This window comes from Amborella trichopoda, chromosome 9 (assembly GCF_054954075.1).
Source record: "Amborella trichopoda isolate Santa Cruz 75 chromosome 9, AtrichopodaSantaCruz75HAP2 v2.0, whole genome shotgun sequence".
In the NCBI taxonomy this organism is placed as follows: Eukaryota; Viridiplantae; Streptophyta; class Magnoliopsida; order Amborellales; family Amborellaceae; genus Amborella; species Amborella trichopoda.
In genome coordinates this window covers 23,039,358-23,056,906 of record NC_142344.1, presented here as the reverse complement: position 1 = coordinate 23,056,906, position 17,549 = coordinate 23,039,358, and the positions used below count along the sequence as shown (strand labels likewise).

The following is a 17,549-nucleotide window of genomic DNA, read 5'->3' as shown; positions in this document are numbered from 1 at the left end:
GTATTTACTAGAAAAAACGTATTTTAAAAAAAAATTGAAAAAAAAAATTTAGTTGGAAATAACTTGCATAGAAAATCGAGTCTTGAGGGTTATTTGTAAAAAAAAAAAAAAACAATTCCACCTCACAAACTTTGACAGGGATCAAAGCAAAAGTAGTATTGATATTTTTAAATTTTTAAGAATTAGATTTTTTTTTTTTATATTGCAAAAAATAGATTTTTATTTATATAAAATAAATAAATATTCCCCCAAAATCAGCCGAAATACCAAGATCCGAAGTGAATATAACATTGGTTAAAATTCTGGCCGGCATTTAAATCTGACCAAAGTTTGACAAAAACCTGTTATATATGTGTACAAAAATTTGAAATTACACTTATGCCTCCTCTCACATTGGGGGATTAATCTCTTGGCTTCCAGCATGATGTCCAAGGTTCCAATCCCCCCAGCATGCGTCCAAAAATAAGTAAAAATTTTGAATTACTTTTCAAGCAAAGGATGGCAACAGAAACCAAAAAGGGGCTATTGAAACTGAGTTCCTCGTATCTTCAAGAGCATAAGAACTGAATTCCTTTTCATATTTTTTAGAATGATACCTTATGGGTAAAATTTACAGAAAGAGGAACCCCGTTTCCGGGTGCTATTGCTTCCATCGAAACAAATAAAACCTGTGGTCAGAGGAGCCCAAACACCGGAAACAATCAAACCCCACCTTATTCCGGGAATAACAATAAGAGCCTCATCCCTACCTTTACTTACTACCCAACATTTTCCCCCTATAGAAAGATGAAATTTAAAAAAGAAAAGAAATGCAAAACAAATTTTTGGGTGTTTAAGCTGAAGGAAAGATTGGTCTGTTCATCTAATGCCACGAAGTAGCCTGCTTGTATCCAACTGTATAAGATTCCCATCCGCCGCAATCTGGTTCCTTCCTTTTGAGAGAGGCCCCAGACGTTGTGGCAGGTTGGAAGGACTTGAACTGCTCGTCCACCTGCTGCCCCTGACCAAAAAGCTGCCTCAAACCGCCACCCTCTCCCTCTCTTTGCCCCTCCACCTCCCCTCCACTTGCCATTCCTCCCCTCACGTTCAAGTCCAAATTTGGCGGCCGAACAAAACCAATCCCATTTGTTGCAATGCCACCCCCAACACTCATAAAAAAAGGTGGCGACCTTGACATTGATGACCCTATGACTTGGGGAATAACTGCTGCCCCTCTTGAGTCCACCATGTAAGGTACATGACCAGGTGGGTACAAGCCTGAAGGTATAGATATGGCGGGCCCCATTGTAAGCCCATTGAACCCAAACTGAAGTGCCGGTGGCGGTGGTGGCGGGAAAGGCAGGGCCATTGGAGGACTGCCAACTCTCCCACCCCCAGAAATCACAGACCCCATGATCGAGACAACGGGGTCATCAAGCTTCCCAACTGGCCCACCATTGCTCGACAGATCAACAAAATATGGGTTGTCATTGAGATCAATGTCTCTCATGGCACGTTGCCTCACAGAGGAAGAAATTGGGGACTGGGGGCAGCTGCCGTCATTTTCATCAACGCTGTTGAGGTCAAGCTTGAGCGCCTCCGTCCTCCGAGAGCTCACCTCCACAGATGACGATGCCGGGGACCGGAAGCTCGACGATGCAGGGACATGGGCACCAACATAAACACCAATCTCCTCATCTGCATCCACTACATTGAGGTCAAACTTTAGTTGCTTTACATCATTGGTCGAAGCCATCTTTTCACTTTCAAGATTCTTGCGTGGCGATGCAGGGCGGAAGGCACTGGTAGCAGCAGTCCCCTTCCATCCACGCTCCCCTTCAAACTGTAAAGGGACAGAGGCCAAGCTGGGAAGCCCCTTCGGGGGAACCACAGCAATAGGCACAGAGACGGTGGAGATGGTAAGCCACTCGTTCTCTTCAGTGTGGATGACCTCATTCAGGTCAAATACGCATTTTTGCTCTTCAATTTTGTCTGCAGCTTCCTGGTTTGGTAAGGTATCAGTGGGGCTTTGAGAGGAGTCATGATCTTTGGGTTTGGCATCTGATGCTTCTAACTTGGGAGAGGAGGAACCGTCCAGCATAGCTGATGATGATTCGGTTGCATCAAAGGATGGATCTACTTGCTTTTGTTGTTTCGAGTCAGCACTACTGGTTTGATGCATTGTCTCACCAATCTCATTCTTTTCAGATGATGAGCTATATGGGAGCTCTCTATAAGTTACAACTTCTCGTTCCACTTCTTTTGCAACCTTCCTTGCCACTTCTAGTGCATCATCCACCCCATAGTCGAGCTCCATTTCAGACACCCCAGTTCGAGTCTTATCTTCTTCTAACTCCTTTTGAATGATGTCTGGTTTCAACTTTTTGGGACGCTTATTCGACCTCGGGTTTGATTCCCTGCTCGGTCCTCTAAGGATCTTAGTTGACCCGAAGACTTCTGAACCTTGGGAGGTCTTACCTAGAGAGCCTGGCTTTTCTTGCGCACCCTTACTTTCAGTAGCCCGATCACCAGGTCGTACATTTTCAGTCATCTCCATTTGAGAAAGAGATGACCCACTTCCATTATTTTCCTTTCGAACAATTTGGGTGCCAAGAGAAGCAGCCATTACCTCCTTTGCAGAAGAATCCATCTCAATGGTATCAGTATTGCATGAGAGATCAACTTCTGTATGCGACCTCTCACGAGTTGATAGTGAACCACCAAAATTTTCTTTATTATTGGAACCCAGAGCCAGCACATCTTTGCAAGGAGTACCCTCCTTTTTCACTTCCATTGCATCCTTCAGAATGCCATCGAGATCACTCGATTCTTCCTTACTAGGAGTCTTCTCATGAGCATTGTTTTCTCTTGGCTTCAAAGGCAGGCCTGAACCAGCAGAATTAGTCCCACCTGATTCTGCCTTGCCAGAAGTTTTTTCATGAACAGTGTCTTCTGTTATTTTCAGAGGAAGTCCTGAACCAGTAGAATTAATCTCAGCTGATTCTGCCTTCTTAGGACTCCTCTCATGAAAAATATTTTCCTTTGGATTCAGAGGATTGCCTGAACTGGTAGAATTAGTCCCCCCTGATTCTACCTTCTTAGGTGACTTCTCATGAACTATGTTTTCTCTTAGTTTCAAAAGATGGCCTGAACCAGCAGATGCATAACCCCCTGATTCTGCCTGATTAGAAGTCTTCTCATGAACATTGCTTTCACTCTGTTGGCCAGAACCAGCAGCACTAGTCCAGCCTTTTACAAGACATGCTTCTTCAATGGATTGGAAGCTTCTACAACCACGATCTACAATAGCAGCAGAGCCTGGTAGACATGGATCACCAACATTTGCAACATCAGGGACTTTCCCAGACTTATCTAAACCAGGCAACGCAGCAGCTCCCTCGGAAATGACTCCTGAATGGGAAACCACAGAGGCTAATTCACAATCTATTTTCTCGATTTTGGGGCCAGTAGATTCCTGTTTAGCAGATTCAAGGGTTGAGCTCTCTCCTCCATCGGTGCTTATTTTTGATAAGTTGGCACCTGTCTTTGTTACAAGTTTATTATGCTTTTCATCCTGACATGAGTTCCCATCCATGGCTACATGATTTTCTACTTTATCTAAATCCCTCGCCCTCTTCCAACTATCAAGCAATTTAAATGCCCTCTGCTTGATCACCGAGCTTTTGTGACCACGGAGACACTCAACTGTGATCCCGATTCCAGAAGTGGCTGACGTTTCACTATCTATAGGAAGCTTCCCAAGGGCCCCTAGTAGGGCACTCACTGATTCTTCAATGGAACCATCATTCTCATCATTACTATGTCTATGAGTTTCCTGAAGCCACTGATCCAAGAACTTCAACCCACCTAAACGGAGGAAATGATTCAGACAATTATGGCTTTCTGTTGCTGCTATGATACTTGCAACGCTAGACCACTGCCTTGGTGCATCACTGAAATTATTTACAGCAGAGTCTTTCTCCTGCTGCATCACAGAAACCAGTTCCTCAACTCTAGAAAGGCTTGAAAGGCCATCCTTCATTTCAGTCAAAGTAAAGAAGTCTTCCAACCTCATGATTGGTTCTCAAGCTCTTAATTGTTGCTTCCAAGCTTCAGTCACATCATTTCAAACTTTAGAGGGAATATGGAGCAGAAGATTATCATATATGTCTCTGCAACAAAGCCAGCATATGACTATTAGGAAATGCAAGAATATGAGCTGATGAGATCACATTCAAGATATTAATCTGAGTATCCCCAAAGGATCCATGATAATATTTCATATTATGGCATGAATATAGACTACTACTACAACAAGATAGATAAAGCACCAGAAACAATCAATTGTTAGATAACCATATAATCGTAAACAAGGACTGCCTGTGATTGTGAAGAACCACACAAACATGAAATTCCAAGATTTGGCATATGAATAGCATGATAATGCTCCTCTACGATAACATATTCAGCACATCACACATTGCAATGATGTGAGTAAGACTCTGGGGTAGTAAGAGAACTCCAGAGAAAATATGATCAATGCGGTTTAATTTTCACTAAAAAATTATAAATGAAAAATTACTAACAAAATAAATTAATTGATTTGGATTTGACCAGAGGCAATGGTTTAACAATAACATTGGGAATACCCACAACTCTGATTCTTTAATATGGCAAGCACAGGTCCTTTAATAGTGTCAAAAGAGAACTTTTAACAGCCTGGGATTTGATGCCTAATCCCATGTCTAACTATTATCATTGTTCAAAAATTATGAACAAGACGAAGAAAATTGATGTACGGAAATTTGAATAGCAAAAACAACAAGATTTTCAAGCCAACACAAGCAATAACAAGGAAAAACCTAGGGTTTCCTCCTCACCCCAAGCTAGGGTTACAAACGCCCAAGCTTTTCTTTCTTTTTCAATTCTGAAAATCACATGGAATGAGCCATAAGCCCCCAAACACCTCTATTTATATTTTGTTTAATGTTCAAAGAACATTACATGTCTATACAACAACTAAAATGATCCAAAAAATCCCAACTTAAACACAAAATTTGTAGTGACAATTTTACCCTGTGAATAGTCCCCCCAATAAATAGTATATGCAAAACAGTACCTGTGAATAATAACTTCGTGAATAGTTAAAAAGAAATAGAATTCCTAAAACACTTAAAAACCCTAAAAATAAATCCTAAATCTAAAATTAAAATATACATCATTTAAAATTGAATAAAAATTGAAAAATAAGAACTATTTGTCCTGCATCATTCTCCCCTGGTTGGAAAAAAAATACGTCATCGAGTTTTGAAATAGACTAAGATGTATTACACATTAGTTCCACAATCTTCTTCAACCCGAATATTACGTTTCGAATCCTTAGACTAGTAGTTTATTAGGCCAATCAATACACAACGACTATGCATTGAGGTTGGACCTTTGAAATCAATTAATATTTTCATAAACACTTTTAAGAAACCCTCAAGGAAAGGGTTAAAGTATGTGGATGGAGTCTGTTTAGCCACATAAACTTGCTGAAATTGCATCAGTTCAGCCATATAACTCTGTTGAAATTACCCAGGCCCAGCCCTAGAACAAACCTCGTGCATCTTTGAGATAAGCAATGGATTCAATGGTCGAACCAACTTCACCTATTGATTCTCCTTAGAGTCTATCTCTTTCTTCGTCAAAAATCAATTCTACCACGAAAATCTTGTTCTTCATCTAAGCATGTACAGAAAATTGGTGGCAAATGCCAATCTACAACCCACTGATTTTCCATACAACCTGGATTAAAATCAAGAACGTCCTCCTTCAAATCGAAAACCCTTGAGTGATGTTCCCTACGTCTAGGTCTTCTATCACTTGCCTCTTCACTGACTCTTCACACGCAGCACAGACACGAAAAGGGCTGTATCCAACATCTTCTTGGGCATACAAATCATTGTCTTTCACATTAATGATGCTCACAAACTACTGCCTCAACTGCTGAACTTGCCATTTAAATTCCTTAATTTCTTCATCTATGGGATCATGAAGTGGGTCCGTAAAAACCTCCTTCCACGGTCCCTTCTCACTGCAATAGGTTCATCAATATCACAAGCCCTAGGCAGAGAACCAACAAAACCTTGCTGAAATCAGCGAGATCTAGGCTGATTTGGCAAAACTTGGCCCAAAATCAGCAAACCCTAAAGTCGGTTGTAGTTTACCAAATTTGTTGTTAAAAAAGACTTGAACTCTAATACCAAATTGATGTAGGAAAATTTGAAGAACAGAAAAAACAAGAAGTTTTTCAAGCCAAAAACAAGTAATAACGTGGAGAAACCTAGGGTTTCCCCCTCACCCCAAGCTAGGGTTCCAAAATTTCCCTCTTTTTAAATTCTAAAAATCATGTGGAAGGAGCCATAAGCCCCCACACACCTCTATTTATGTTCTACTTAATGCTAAAAACATAAAGTGTCCATAAAATAACTAAAATGATCCAAAAAGTACTAACTTAAAAGCCCCCACACACCTCTATTTATATTCTATTTAATGTTCAAAGACATTAAGTATCCATAGAATAACTAAAATGATCCAAAAAGTCCTAACTTAAACACAATATTCATAATGACAATTTACCCAGGACAGTTCAAAAGCCGTCTAATCATTCGAATCTTTGTTGCAAAACCTATAAATAATACGTCCCCTGGTTGAATCATAACGACTTACTTCAATTTTCACTCTATCGCCCGGTAATATCCGTATAAAACTACGTCAGATCCTTCCAAAAACATAACCCAGAACCAGGTCTCCATTATCTAAGCGAAAGTGTTTCACATTAGAATCCCATTCTTGATGAACTGCAATGCACCATAGGTTTGTAGATAATAAAATGAAATTAACTCTAAAACTATACATCACTACTAAAGAGTTGGCACTGAAGTGATTCCAAATGGTCGTGATCTACAGACCACTAAACATAGGTCACCCTCAAAGAAAATGAGCTCCACCCACAAAAGTGACTATCAAAACCTCAAGACTTGAGGGTCAGATGCAGTTCAAAAGCCGTCTAATCATTCGAATCTTTGTTGCAAAACTTATAAATAATACGTCCCCTGGTTGAATCATAACGACTTACTTCAATTTTCACTCTATCGCCCGGTAATATCCGTATAAAACTACGTCAAATCCTTCCAAAAACATAACCCAGAACCAGGTCTCCATTATCTAAGCGAAAGTGTTTCACATTAGAACCCCATCCTTGATGAACTGCAATGCACCATAGGTTTGTAGATAATCAATAAACAAGTCAAGTTGCTCTAGACGCAGGTCTCTCATTCTTTCCATAAAGGGGTACACAAGATAGACCAAATATATTCAACTTCAACAAATACAAACCATTCATCAAAGGAAACGTGTTTGGGTCAAGATGGTAGAGGCTAGCCTTTCATAGCCCAACGTCTCAAGTTCCATTCCATCAAAAAAAAATTTTGTTCATCAAATACAAGGATGATCAACTAAACATCCCTTTTGGGAGATTTTGTAAGACGGCTACAAATAGCCTGGTTTGCAACAAGCCTATAAATCCAGAGGAAAATTAACTCGCTTTTAAGCAGGTCTCTTTCTCTACACAAGAAAGGCATCAGAATTCAGAAGTCAACAAAAAAAGATATTAGCTAACTAATGAGAGTAGACAACATCACCAAGATATCCAATCATGTGATCCTTTTATTATTTTCTTATTATATTCATTTGTATCTATGTCATAGTTTTCAAATTATTCCAAATTAGTATTTGAAGTTTGGTGCATTTAGTCTGTTCAAATTTCGGAGTATTTAATACTCAATAATAAAAAATCCATTATATCATAACTACAAAGAAAAAAGACAAGCACACATAATACCCTAGTGTCAAACATTCATTACAGTATACTTTAATTGATGATTTCTGAATTTTAATCTATAATTTTAATAGAATCACTGAAAATTACAGTTAACAATAAAAAAATAATTATTTCTAACTCATAATGAAGCATGTGGCCAGTAAAGAAATGTATCATGAGAAATAAAGAACACTACTTTTCCTTCTAGATCATATAAGAACAAAAACAGCCTGTTTGGATGCACTTGTTATCACTACTAGTTCAGTGTTACAATAAAATTACTCAGCATAACGACTTTCTCATTGTTTGATGGCATCCTTATAAAATTATTTGTGATAGACTTGTTTATTTGTTTTCCATATAAGTTGGTCTCTTCAAACAGTAGTTTTTACTTTATTCAATATATAACGTTACCATTTTGTAGGGCTTTGGCTTGGGACTTTGGGTTTCAGGTGGCTTCGTATTTCACTCCCTAAACCTTCACCTTTCTCTCTCAAAAAACCTCACTCATTCTCTCTACTCTCTCTTTTACTCTGCCTCTCTAGGACATTCTCGCTTATCCACTCTCTCTCCCTCTTTACTTTACTTGTTCTCTATCTCTAGAATCTTCTCTCTAACTCAGCCTCTCCCTCACTAACTCAGTCTCTCTATGCAACTTTCAATGATTCTCTCTCGAGGATATTCACTCTAATTCTGAATCTTCTTCACAGTGCCCAAGGAAGAAACAAGAGAGACAATTTGAGAGTTGTGACGATGAAAAGAGAGATGACAAGTGAAACAGACCAAGAAAGAGATTTATGGGTGATAGAATGAGAGAGAGAGAGAGTGTGTGTGTGTGAGAGAGAGAGAGAGAGGTGGGGGATGTTGGAGAGACAAACACATTTATGGTCATTAGCTGTAGAAAAAAAAATTTTATGGGTGTTAGCTGTAAATAGCTTTTGAGATGTCGAAAGAAGAGAATAAAGGGATCGAGTTACCAAATAATTAATAGTGTACAGAATATTATATAGAAACCAAACAGCTAACAAAATAATATCATGCAAAACATTTTAAGTTTTAGAAAAAATAATCTAATTTTGATAAAATTAGTTGTTATCCAAACAAGCCCTAGTATAGCTTTAACAATAATTTTTTTCTTTCTTTTTTCCTTTTTTTTTTTTTTTGAGAAAGAGCTTGAACAATAATATTTCCATAATAACATAAGAAATATAACATGGCAATAAGAAGGGAAAAACAAACAACACAGCCACTGCCTATCTATAAACATTTTATATAACATCAAGGTTTTATACAGTATTCAAGGAACCCAATCCAAATGTTATATAAATTTCAAGCTTGATCTCTCTATCTTGATATGGGTTTAGTGTCAAACAAGAAATATGTAAAAAGGTACACGAAAACACATCCATAAAATAGAAGTATACAAAAATGATATAGTATTAACAAAATCATTGAATTGAAAATCTCAATCACATACAAAACAATGAAACGCAAATATGAAGAAACAGCAGAAAAGAAACATATTAAACAGCTTCTTACATGAAGATTTTGTAATGAATTCAAGAATTATAATCAAAGAAAGAAGAAACATAAGCTGTCAAAATCATTCTTCATGTATTAAATGCGCTTCGGCATTTAATCACCACATGAAACTTTCACCGGCATCAAAAAATATATATTTTTGCATCAACAAACTATGTCTAGCACCTATTAAAAGAGAAAATTGTTATTTTTGCTAATGGTTTTGTTATAAACATCCATGACTCGGTGGAATTCTAGAAAATAGGGCTTTTGGTATAACCACCCAATGATTTGGGTGGAAATAGCTAAGAAAAAGCAATCCCTAGGTTAATTGATTCCAATGCAACAAACCACGCAAAAGGGGCTTATTGGACATTCCCATGAAATATAGTTACAAGAAATGGTGACTACGGTCTATTGCTAGATTTGAAATTAGTCAACAAAGATCTCAATGCACATGACACTAGGCAACATTTTTCCTTTTATATTTTTTATGATACGGACAAAGGAACTTTTCTTGTTTCAACTATCCATAGACTTAGGCTGAGTTCGTCAACTCGTTGAATAGGAAGATGCCATAGAAATCATACTTTGCAGCTATTTTAACATAAAATCTATATCCAACAAAGTTCATCAAAAGAGGCCATCATATTATTTTAGAAATATTACATATATCCACCTCATTTTCGACAATGTTTTCGTCATCAATGTCATTTCCATTTATGTTATTTCTGACGCTGACATTGATCTCTAGGACCATTCATGTTGAAAACAAACTTCGCCTTTATTCTTCAATGAGTCATATGTCTCATTATCCATGTATCCCAGTTCTTTCCATGCCGTGAATTCCAAAAATTTCAAACCAGCAAAACAATCGTCCTTTAGGTGTTTGTAACCATATTCCACTTACATGCTTGAAACCATTTGATTCAATACACAAGGACTATCATAATATATAGCAAACTACTTCTAGCACATCACTTTTCTTTTATTACTGCTATTAATTACACAAACATAAACTTGGACAACAAATTATAGGCCTCCAATATTGGTATTCATGATAAGAATCAAGTCATCAAGAACTTGAGAACATTGGTCTTCTAATTCTCAAACAATTTTCTTCTCAACGAGGAATATTAAAGCAATGCTCCTTGCACTCCACGACAACATAAGAGTGATCGAGAGGAAACACAAAGAAACACAAAAATGTAAAGGGAACTATCTCCTAGAGTGTCCACTTCTCATGGACCTCGTGTTCTGAAAGGAAGCTGCATTATTTTTTCCAATGCAATATATAATAACTTCCTGCCACCAAATGAATAATTTGGTTACAAAAACTCAATGGGATACAACCAAGCTTAACTTAGATTACATGTGTTCAGGAGTACTTGATTTGTTATACAGTATTCAATAGAAAGAGACAAGATGTCTATATGTCCCCTCAATTTTTTAAGGATATGGTATAATAGAAAAGGATATCATTTACTGATATCTAACGAAACCGTGTTCTTAGTTTTGTGACATTCCAAAATGTGCGATTTCTTGGAAGATTTATCTCTATTAGCGAAATCACAACTATTTTCAACATTCACAATTTCAAGTGAAAGACTCAGGGACCTAATATATTTATTAGGCATAGGCACCATATATAAACCTCAAGGGTAAGCATTATATGAACTGAAGTATATACACAAGTTGATTACAGCAGTAAGTAGTGTATGACCTGAAGTAAACACACACTGCTGAAGCTCAATGCGTATAACTGTCCATACTCTACAAATAGCAGGGAGATTGTGACCAAACCAACCAAGTAATTAAAACTTCTTACATTTAACATTGCCAGACTATCACTGCTCAAAGAGTACACATTCTCAATTAGTTTACAAGCAAGCAAAAATATGCTTACAAGTAAACTCAATTAGTTTACAAGAAACACAAAATATGCAACATATTTTGGTCCTTGCTAAGTCAAACTTGGATTCTCGGCAGCCTGCTGGATCCAGAAAGGCCCCAACTTGCTTGGGGCAGTACTGTAGCAGTACTAGCTTAAGTTATTCTGTCAATTGAGGCCAATAATTTTTCAATATAAAAAAGGGGAATCTCATTTTTTTGGGTTGGTGGGGGGGGGGGGGGGGGTGCAGGGAAAATCCAAATTCGCCTTCCTTTTCTCTCTCATTAGAGAAAGATTGCTCTCAAACTTCACCCCTAGGTGCACTTTTCTATCCTCTATTGATTCGAAACATCATACTCAGCACCAAAAAAATACCGGATTTGCAAGATATTTTTTTTTTTATATTAGGGTTTGAGAGAGGTTGTTGTGAGATTTTCGCAACCCTAGGTCGATCAATCCTGAATATTCTTCCCTGAGCCTATTTTTGCGTTATCTATCAAATCCAAGGCTTACCTTCCAACCAAAAAACATTAACTCAAAAACTTGGATTTGCCAGATTTTGAATACCTACTACTTGAGAGACCGAAGTTTCATTTAGCGTATGCCAATAAAATTAACTTTTTCAGCTTTTTGATTTTGCATATAGATTTGTGTAACTTTTTATGATTCTTTTATTTTCATAAATTTCCCCATTTTTTGGGATTTTTTTATGTCCAACTCGGGCACTCGCCTAGCTACTCACTCTAGGCACCCACCAAGTCCAAGAGCAAGTTCTGGGTATTAGGACACTTATACCTAAATAGGGATGCAGAATGTCTTTTGCAAAACAATGCAAGGCACATCTCAACATGCTCCTCATAAGAGCTAGGTGTTGTTCCAAAAACATGATTCTCTATGTAGAATTGGCATGTACAGGTCATACAGTTGGTTGGCATACACAAATCTGAACATCTCCAGTCATTACAATCTTATAAAGGGCTGCAGCTTCATCCCATTTTCGTCAAATACTTTAATTAAAGATGCAAAAGTTGGGATGAGGTGGATTTATGCTTGGTATATGCAACATTCTTTTACTGGCCCTATTTCTTTTTCTGAAATATTTCTACTATACTATGTTTGGGAATTTATAATTAGAAATATAATAATAATAATGCTGATAAATAATAATAATGTTGATATCATCATCATCATCATCATCATCATCATCATCATCATCATCATCATCATCATCATCATCATCATCATCATTCCCATTATCATCATCATCATCACCATCATTATTAGAAAAATGATGATGATGATGATAATAATGACAACAACGACAGCTGCAGAAAGCATAATGAGCACTTACTATGCTTGCACAGGAGCATAGTGTACAAGTACTCCCTCGGTCAAAAGACCTACTTGGGAGGATATTTTCAATTTGAAATTTAGCAAACCACCTAAGAATCACTAGATGATTTTTTTTTTTTTTTTTTTTGAAGTGCATGGAGAGTGCAATTTGAAAAAAAATCTCTATTGAGGTTGGCGCATTCCCAAAATGTGGGGTGCTAAAATTACTCCTAGATCGGGTTTGACCCGTGGCAGTAAATGGACAGTATGCTCCGACAAGAGAACGAAATCCTTTTGCATAATAATAAATAAATAGGAAGGAAACTTTTAGAAACATATTTTTAGTAATCACATCCAACTCTTACACACACACAAAAAGAAAATGTGCAGAAAAACATTTGCCACTATATCACTAAAAGCTTTGTATAAAGAAGTGAACACAATCAAAAGATCAATAATCAGAGAGGAAAGAAAACAAAAAGAATCCTACCCAAATAAACAACGAGTCTTTATACATCATATTTACATGAAGAACACCATAACTCGTCCAAAAAGTAAAGTACTCATCATAGGCTCTCAAATCCAGTAGCACAGAGATGATTTTTACAACGTAACTCCTCATTGTTGCCTCGGAAAATTCCAAACTCAAAATAAAACACAATTGACAAACCACATAATTGAATGAATATGCATGAAATTAAAAATAAAAATAAAAATACAGAAGGGAACAAAAGTGTTTCAGTAAGTTATTTTGGGTGCTTATCTATGGATATGGTGTTCATGAAATATGTGAGTTTAATCCTCAAGGTATCGCGGTTGACTAAATTATAATATCTCATCCATAAATGGATCCTGATTTGTGAGCACAAGGTAAGAGACCAATCAGCTTGAAACTACAAATTTATTTTGTCTCCTAAGTAAACACAAGCAAGGGTAGCTTCCTGACGAATCCAATACATGCACAAAAAAGGTAAGTTACAAATATTTCCAGACTTCAGTCAGGAGCAACTCAAGACAGAACATCGAATCCATAAATGACCTAAAAGCATTAAGCTTCCTCTAAAATTAATCACTAAAACCCCTCCAGATCAGATTGATCCGATAAAAATAGGCACACACAACTGACACGTCATGACAGTATCAGTCATTAGTAACATGCCTCCTTCAGCATGCCCCTCCATCCATATTACAAGGACGGATACATGTGTCAGCGTCCAACACAGATATGAGCATCAGAAACCCAACTGCAAAATTGGCCTTCTATATTTAAAAGATGGGTTAGGTGGGGTTTAAGTCGCATTACATTTGAATAGAAAGGGTTAAACAAAAATGTATAAGTTTCTAAAGTGCAGGTCGCATGCCTGTTTTACTTTATTTAAAAAAAAAAATTTGATTGCTGTAACATGTCTCGTGTCCTTTGTGTGAACATCCAAAAACCATTAACAACACGTGTCCGAGTAACATAGTATTCCATAAATGAAGCAATGCCATAGAGGAGATCTATTGAGGTTCTCAAACGAGAAAATTAGATAAACATAAGAAGAAATACAGTTGAGATCCTATTGGTGGGCCACCATTAGCTGAAGTTGGTTGAAAATCTCGTAGATCCAGGGGATTTCAGTCCTTTTCCACTACTTTCTATAAAACCTAGAGTAAATCACAGACCATTTCTGTAACTATGGCTGCTAGTATGTTAGGAGCACAAGAAGACGCCAAAATTTGTTGTACTCTGCTATATTCATTTCTGGCAAAGCGAGGGATACTGACAATCTCTTTCTTTTAGGGAAAGAAGGTATAAGGTTATTTCTAGAGGTTCCAAGCAGATGGCAGAGAGGGATACATGGTAGCTGAGAACCGTCCAAAAGGAGAAGCACTCAACATGGCAACCTGTGAGTGTGAGCATCATGATCGAGTACAAATATTTGCAAGGATATGTGAGCACAATATTCAATGATCAGACACTATTCCATTCTAAAACAAGCACTGCATCAGCAAAAAAAAGGACATGGTTCATTCCATGAATTTTAGGGATTCGTGGCCTCCAAGCCACAAGATTTACTACACAACCTAGAGTAAAATACTGTTAAATTAGGCATGGTAATTTTCTCTGAGACTAAACATGCTGATGCTAGCAATAGTTCAAGTATGATATCAGTATTTGTAACTTAGGAACATTATATCCATGGTTCTCGGCACGTATCGATATGCCAAAGACCTAGCACATTTGAACACTTCAAAAAAGCAAGTCCCTTTTGCTCACTGTTTTTCTTTTGATCCATCACTAGAAAAGTACTTTACGTCACTTAAATCCCATCTAAACCCCTCTCTAAATGGCATAAAGACATGCCACATCCAAAAAGCCAAATTCGGGGTTGGCGTTTCTAACATGCATATCTGAATCAGACACTGACACATGTCCATTTCCATATAACATAGGTTTGAGTGGACCAGTGCAAAGAGTTTGAAACTATATTGGCCGAAATATAGTGAAGCCCGGGGCATACTTGCCTGTACGTACATGCTTAAAATTGCATGGAAAACCGAGGATAACTCTGTAACAAACAGTGCCACTTATGAGTTTCCAGAACTCACCCAAAATAATAATCAAATCTGACATGCATATCTGTACCACACAGTAACATGCATATCCATGTACTTATGAAATAGGTACTAGTGAACCAGTGCCCTTCAGATAAATCTGTAGTAGACGATGCCATGTGTGAGTTTCTAGAACCCAACCAAAGAGTTAAATCCATTCAAGCAATCTCACTCCGGTGTCGAAGAAGTACAATCAACAAAAGACAATTTTGAATTCAGGAAATTAATCTAAAAAATGTAAAAGATTGCCCAAGTAGTATGCCAAGCTATAGAATTTCTGAATTTAACCGTAACACTCATCAGGCATGAGACAAGTGGATGGGAGTAAATTCCAAGTTTACCCTGCCAGCAACGCGTGGAACATCGGAGAATTATTGCCTACATTTCAGGATATTTGTTCTACAGGTCAATATATCATTGAACGGCGCACAATATCCCTCATAGCCACTACTTCCAAATAAAAATCCAGATTCAGTGAGACTATAAACTGATATTCCACATGTCATTTCCTTTCATTAAAGTAAGACATTCCATAAAAGTCGGGATAGTAAAAAAGGAATTTAACTCATCTCCATCGAATGATCGCATGGAAAAGTGACATACTTAGTTAAGAAACTCTATGTCGGAAACTAATCTGGGTAACATTCAGACTTCCTGTCATTAATTTCAAAATTCACAAGGCCAACGTGGCCGTCCAACTAGAGACGCTTCACACCAACAAGCATATAGAGAAGAACAACTGATCAATAAAAATCCATGCATGCAGGGAAGTACACAGAAAGCTGCTTTAGAGAACCACAACACGATCAACAAAATCACACATGCAGTGACGTACAAAGAGAGACGCATTTGATAAAAAAGTTACGTTATCCAAGAACCAGTAATGCCTTGCTATTTTTTCCCAGAAAAATATACCATCTCATGGAAGCAGGCAAAACCTTTATCAGAACAATAAATAAATCAGCAATGAAGAAATGTCATTAAATAGAATGATTAATATGCATAAATTAGCACAGAGATAGCACGAACTGAAGAACTGAAAGCAATGTAGAACAATGAAATTATCACAGTTTCCAAAGATGAAAAATTCGCCAAAAAACGCAAAGCATTAATATGGACATGAATGAAATAGCACGCAACCCAATCTCTATTGGTAGTTTCCATTAAAAGGACGAGAAGCCAATTATACAATCCAGAGCCAAAAATGCAGTTAACGATCAACGCAAAACAATTTCCAACCGAATTTAGACTCCGTGAAACAACAGAAATCCATACAGCCAGAGTACAAACAACCTCCAAATTCGAAAAATCATCAGTAAGCATGTTCATCTAAGCGAACGTAAGCATAAATACGAATACAAAAGGAGAATTATGAGCTTCTAATTAAACAAAACACCAACGATAAGATCCCAAAGAACCATGCAAAATCCTCAACCACACGACAGAAAGCAGATTAAAACAAATGCTGAAATGAAGAAATTTAAGAATAGACCGAAACATCCCAGATAATGTGCTCAAAGTTTAAAAATTCAAACCCTACAGAGAGATAGAAAGCAGCAAGAATGGAATGCAAAAACAAAGGCAGGCAGCACCACATGCAGAAGGCGTTACCTTTGAGAAAACAAACAAAACAAAAACTGACAGAGAGAAACAGGTAAATTTTGATGCAGAAGAAAGACTAAACCTGCTATGGATTGAGCAACCAAAAACCAAGTAAGAGAAACCCTAGGTCATGAGAGATAATCACTTGAGGAATGACAAGAAAGAAGCTGATTTGCCCTAAAATGGACCTCACCTGCACTCCAATACACCAAATATACGAAACCTCGCCTTTCAAATCGCAGTCCGCTGCAGGAACAGAGCTTAATAAAAGGCAATGGGAGGGGGGACCCTCTCTCTCCTCACTCTTCAATTTTTCTATATTTAGTCACACACGTGTGTCGTCCTTTGTTTTACCTGTCCTCTCCGGTTTTCGCTTCTCCTTTTTTGACACGAGGCAAAATCACACGTATATCGCGAGTCGCACCAAAACACATCGTTTCGGTTTTCAAATTTTTTCCCCACCTTCAGGTGAAATTATTTATTTATTGGGATTCTTTTCTCTGGGAAATTTGCAAGAGCATGCGGTCGTCATCATGCCAATAAGAAGAGGTCGATTATCACCGTCCGAACAAGGAGATGGACGGTGATGCGGAGATGGTCTATCATGAAATAGTGACGTGTTGGGGGAATCACTCCGTCCAATACATTAATGGACGGGGACAATCTCATAGCCAAACTGTAATTGTGACTACAGCGGTTATGTTATATAGAGAAAGCTTTATTTTGACATGTTGTCAGGTAAAAATCGCTTTCACTCGCTGC

At 37.6% G+C, this 17,549-nt stretch overlaps 1 protein-coding gene across 3 annotated transcripts; it reads right to left on the bottom strand.

Moving 5' to 3' along the window:
• Positions 1-559: 559 nt before the first annotated feature.
• On the bottom strand, positions 560-17,020 carry LOC18436480 (uncharacterized). 3 transcript variants are annotated; one of them, XM_088845834.1, is made up of 2 exons: positions 16,797-17,020; positions 560-4,151 (listed from the first exon to the last, which is right to left on the bottom strand). In XM_088845834.1, the coding sequence occupies exon 2, from the start codon at positions 4,052-4,054 to the stop codon at positions 863-865; it is 3,192 nt and encodes a 1,063-aa protein (XP_088701960.1). In that variant the 5' UTR covers positions 4,055-4,151; positions 16,797-17,020; the 3' UTR covers positions 560-862. The 3 variants fall into 3 exon arrangements, with proteins under 3 accessions (XP_088701960.1, XP_011624212.2, XP_006846562.2); XM_011625910.3 differs by having other exon boundaries at positions 16,870-17,020; XM_006846499.4 differs by having other exon boundaries at positions 16,981-17,020.
• Positions 17,021-17,549: the final 529 nt, after the last annotated feature.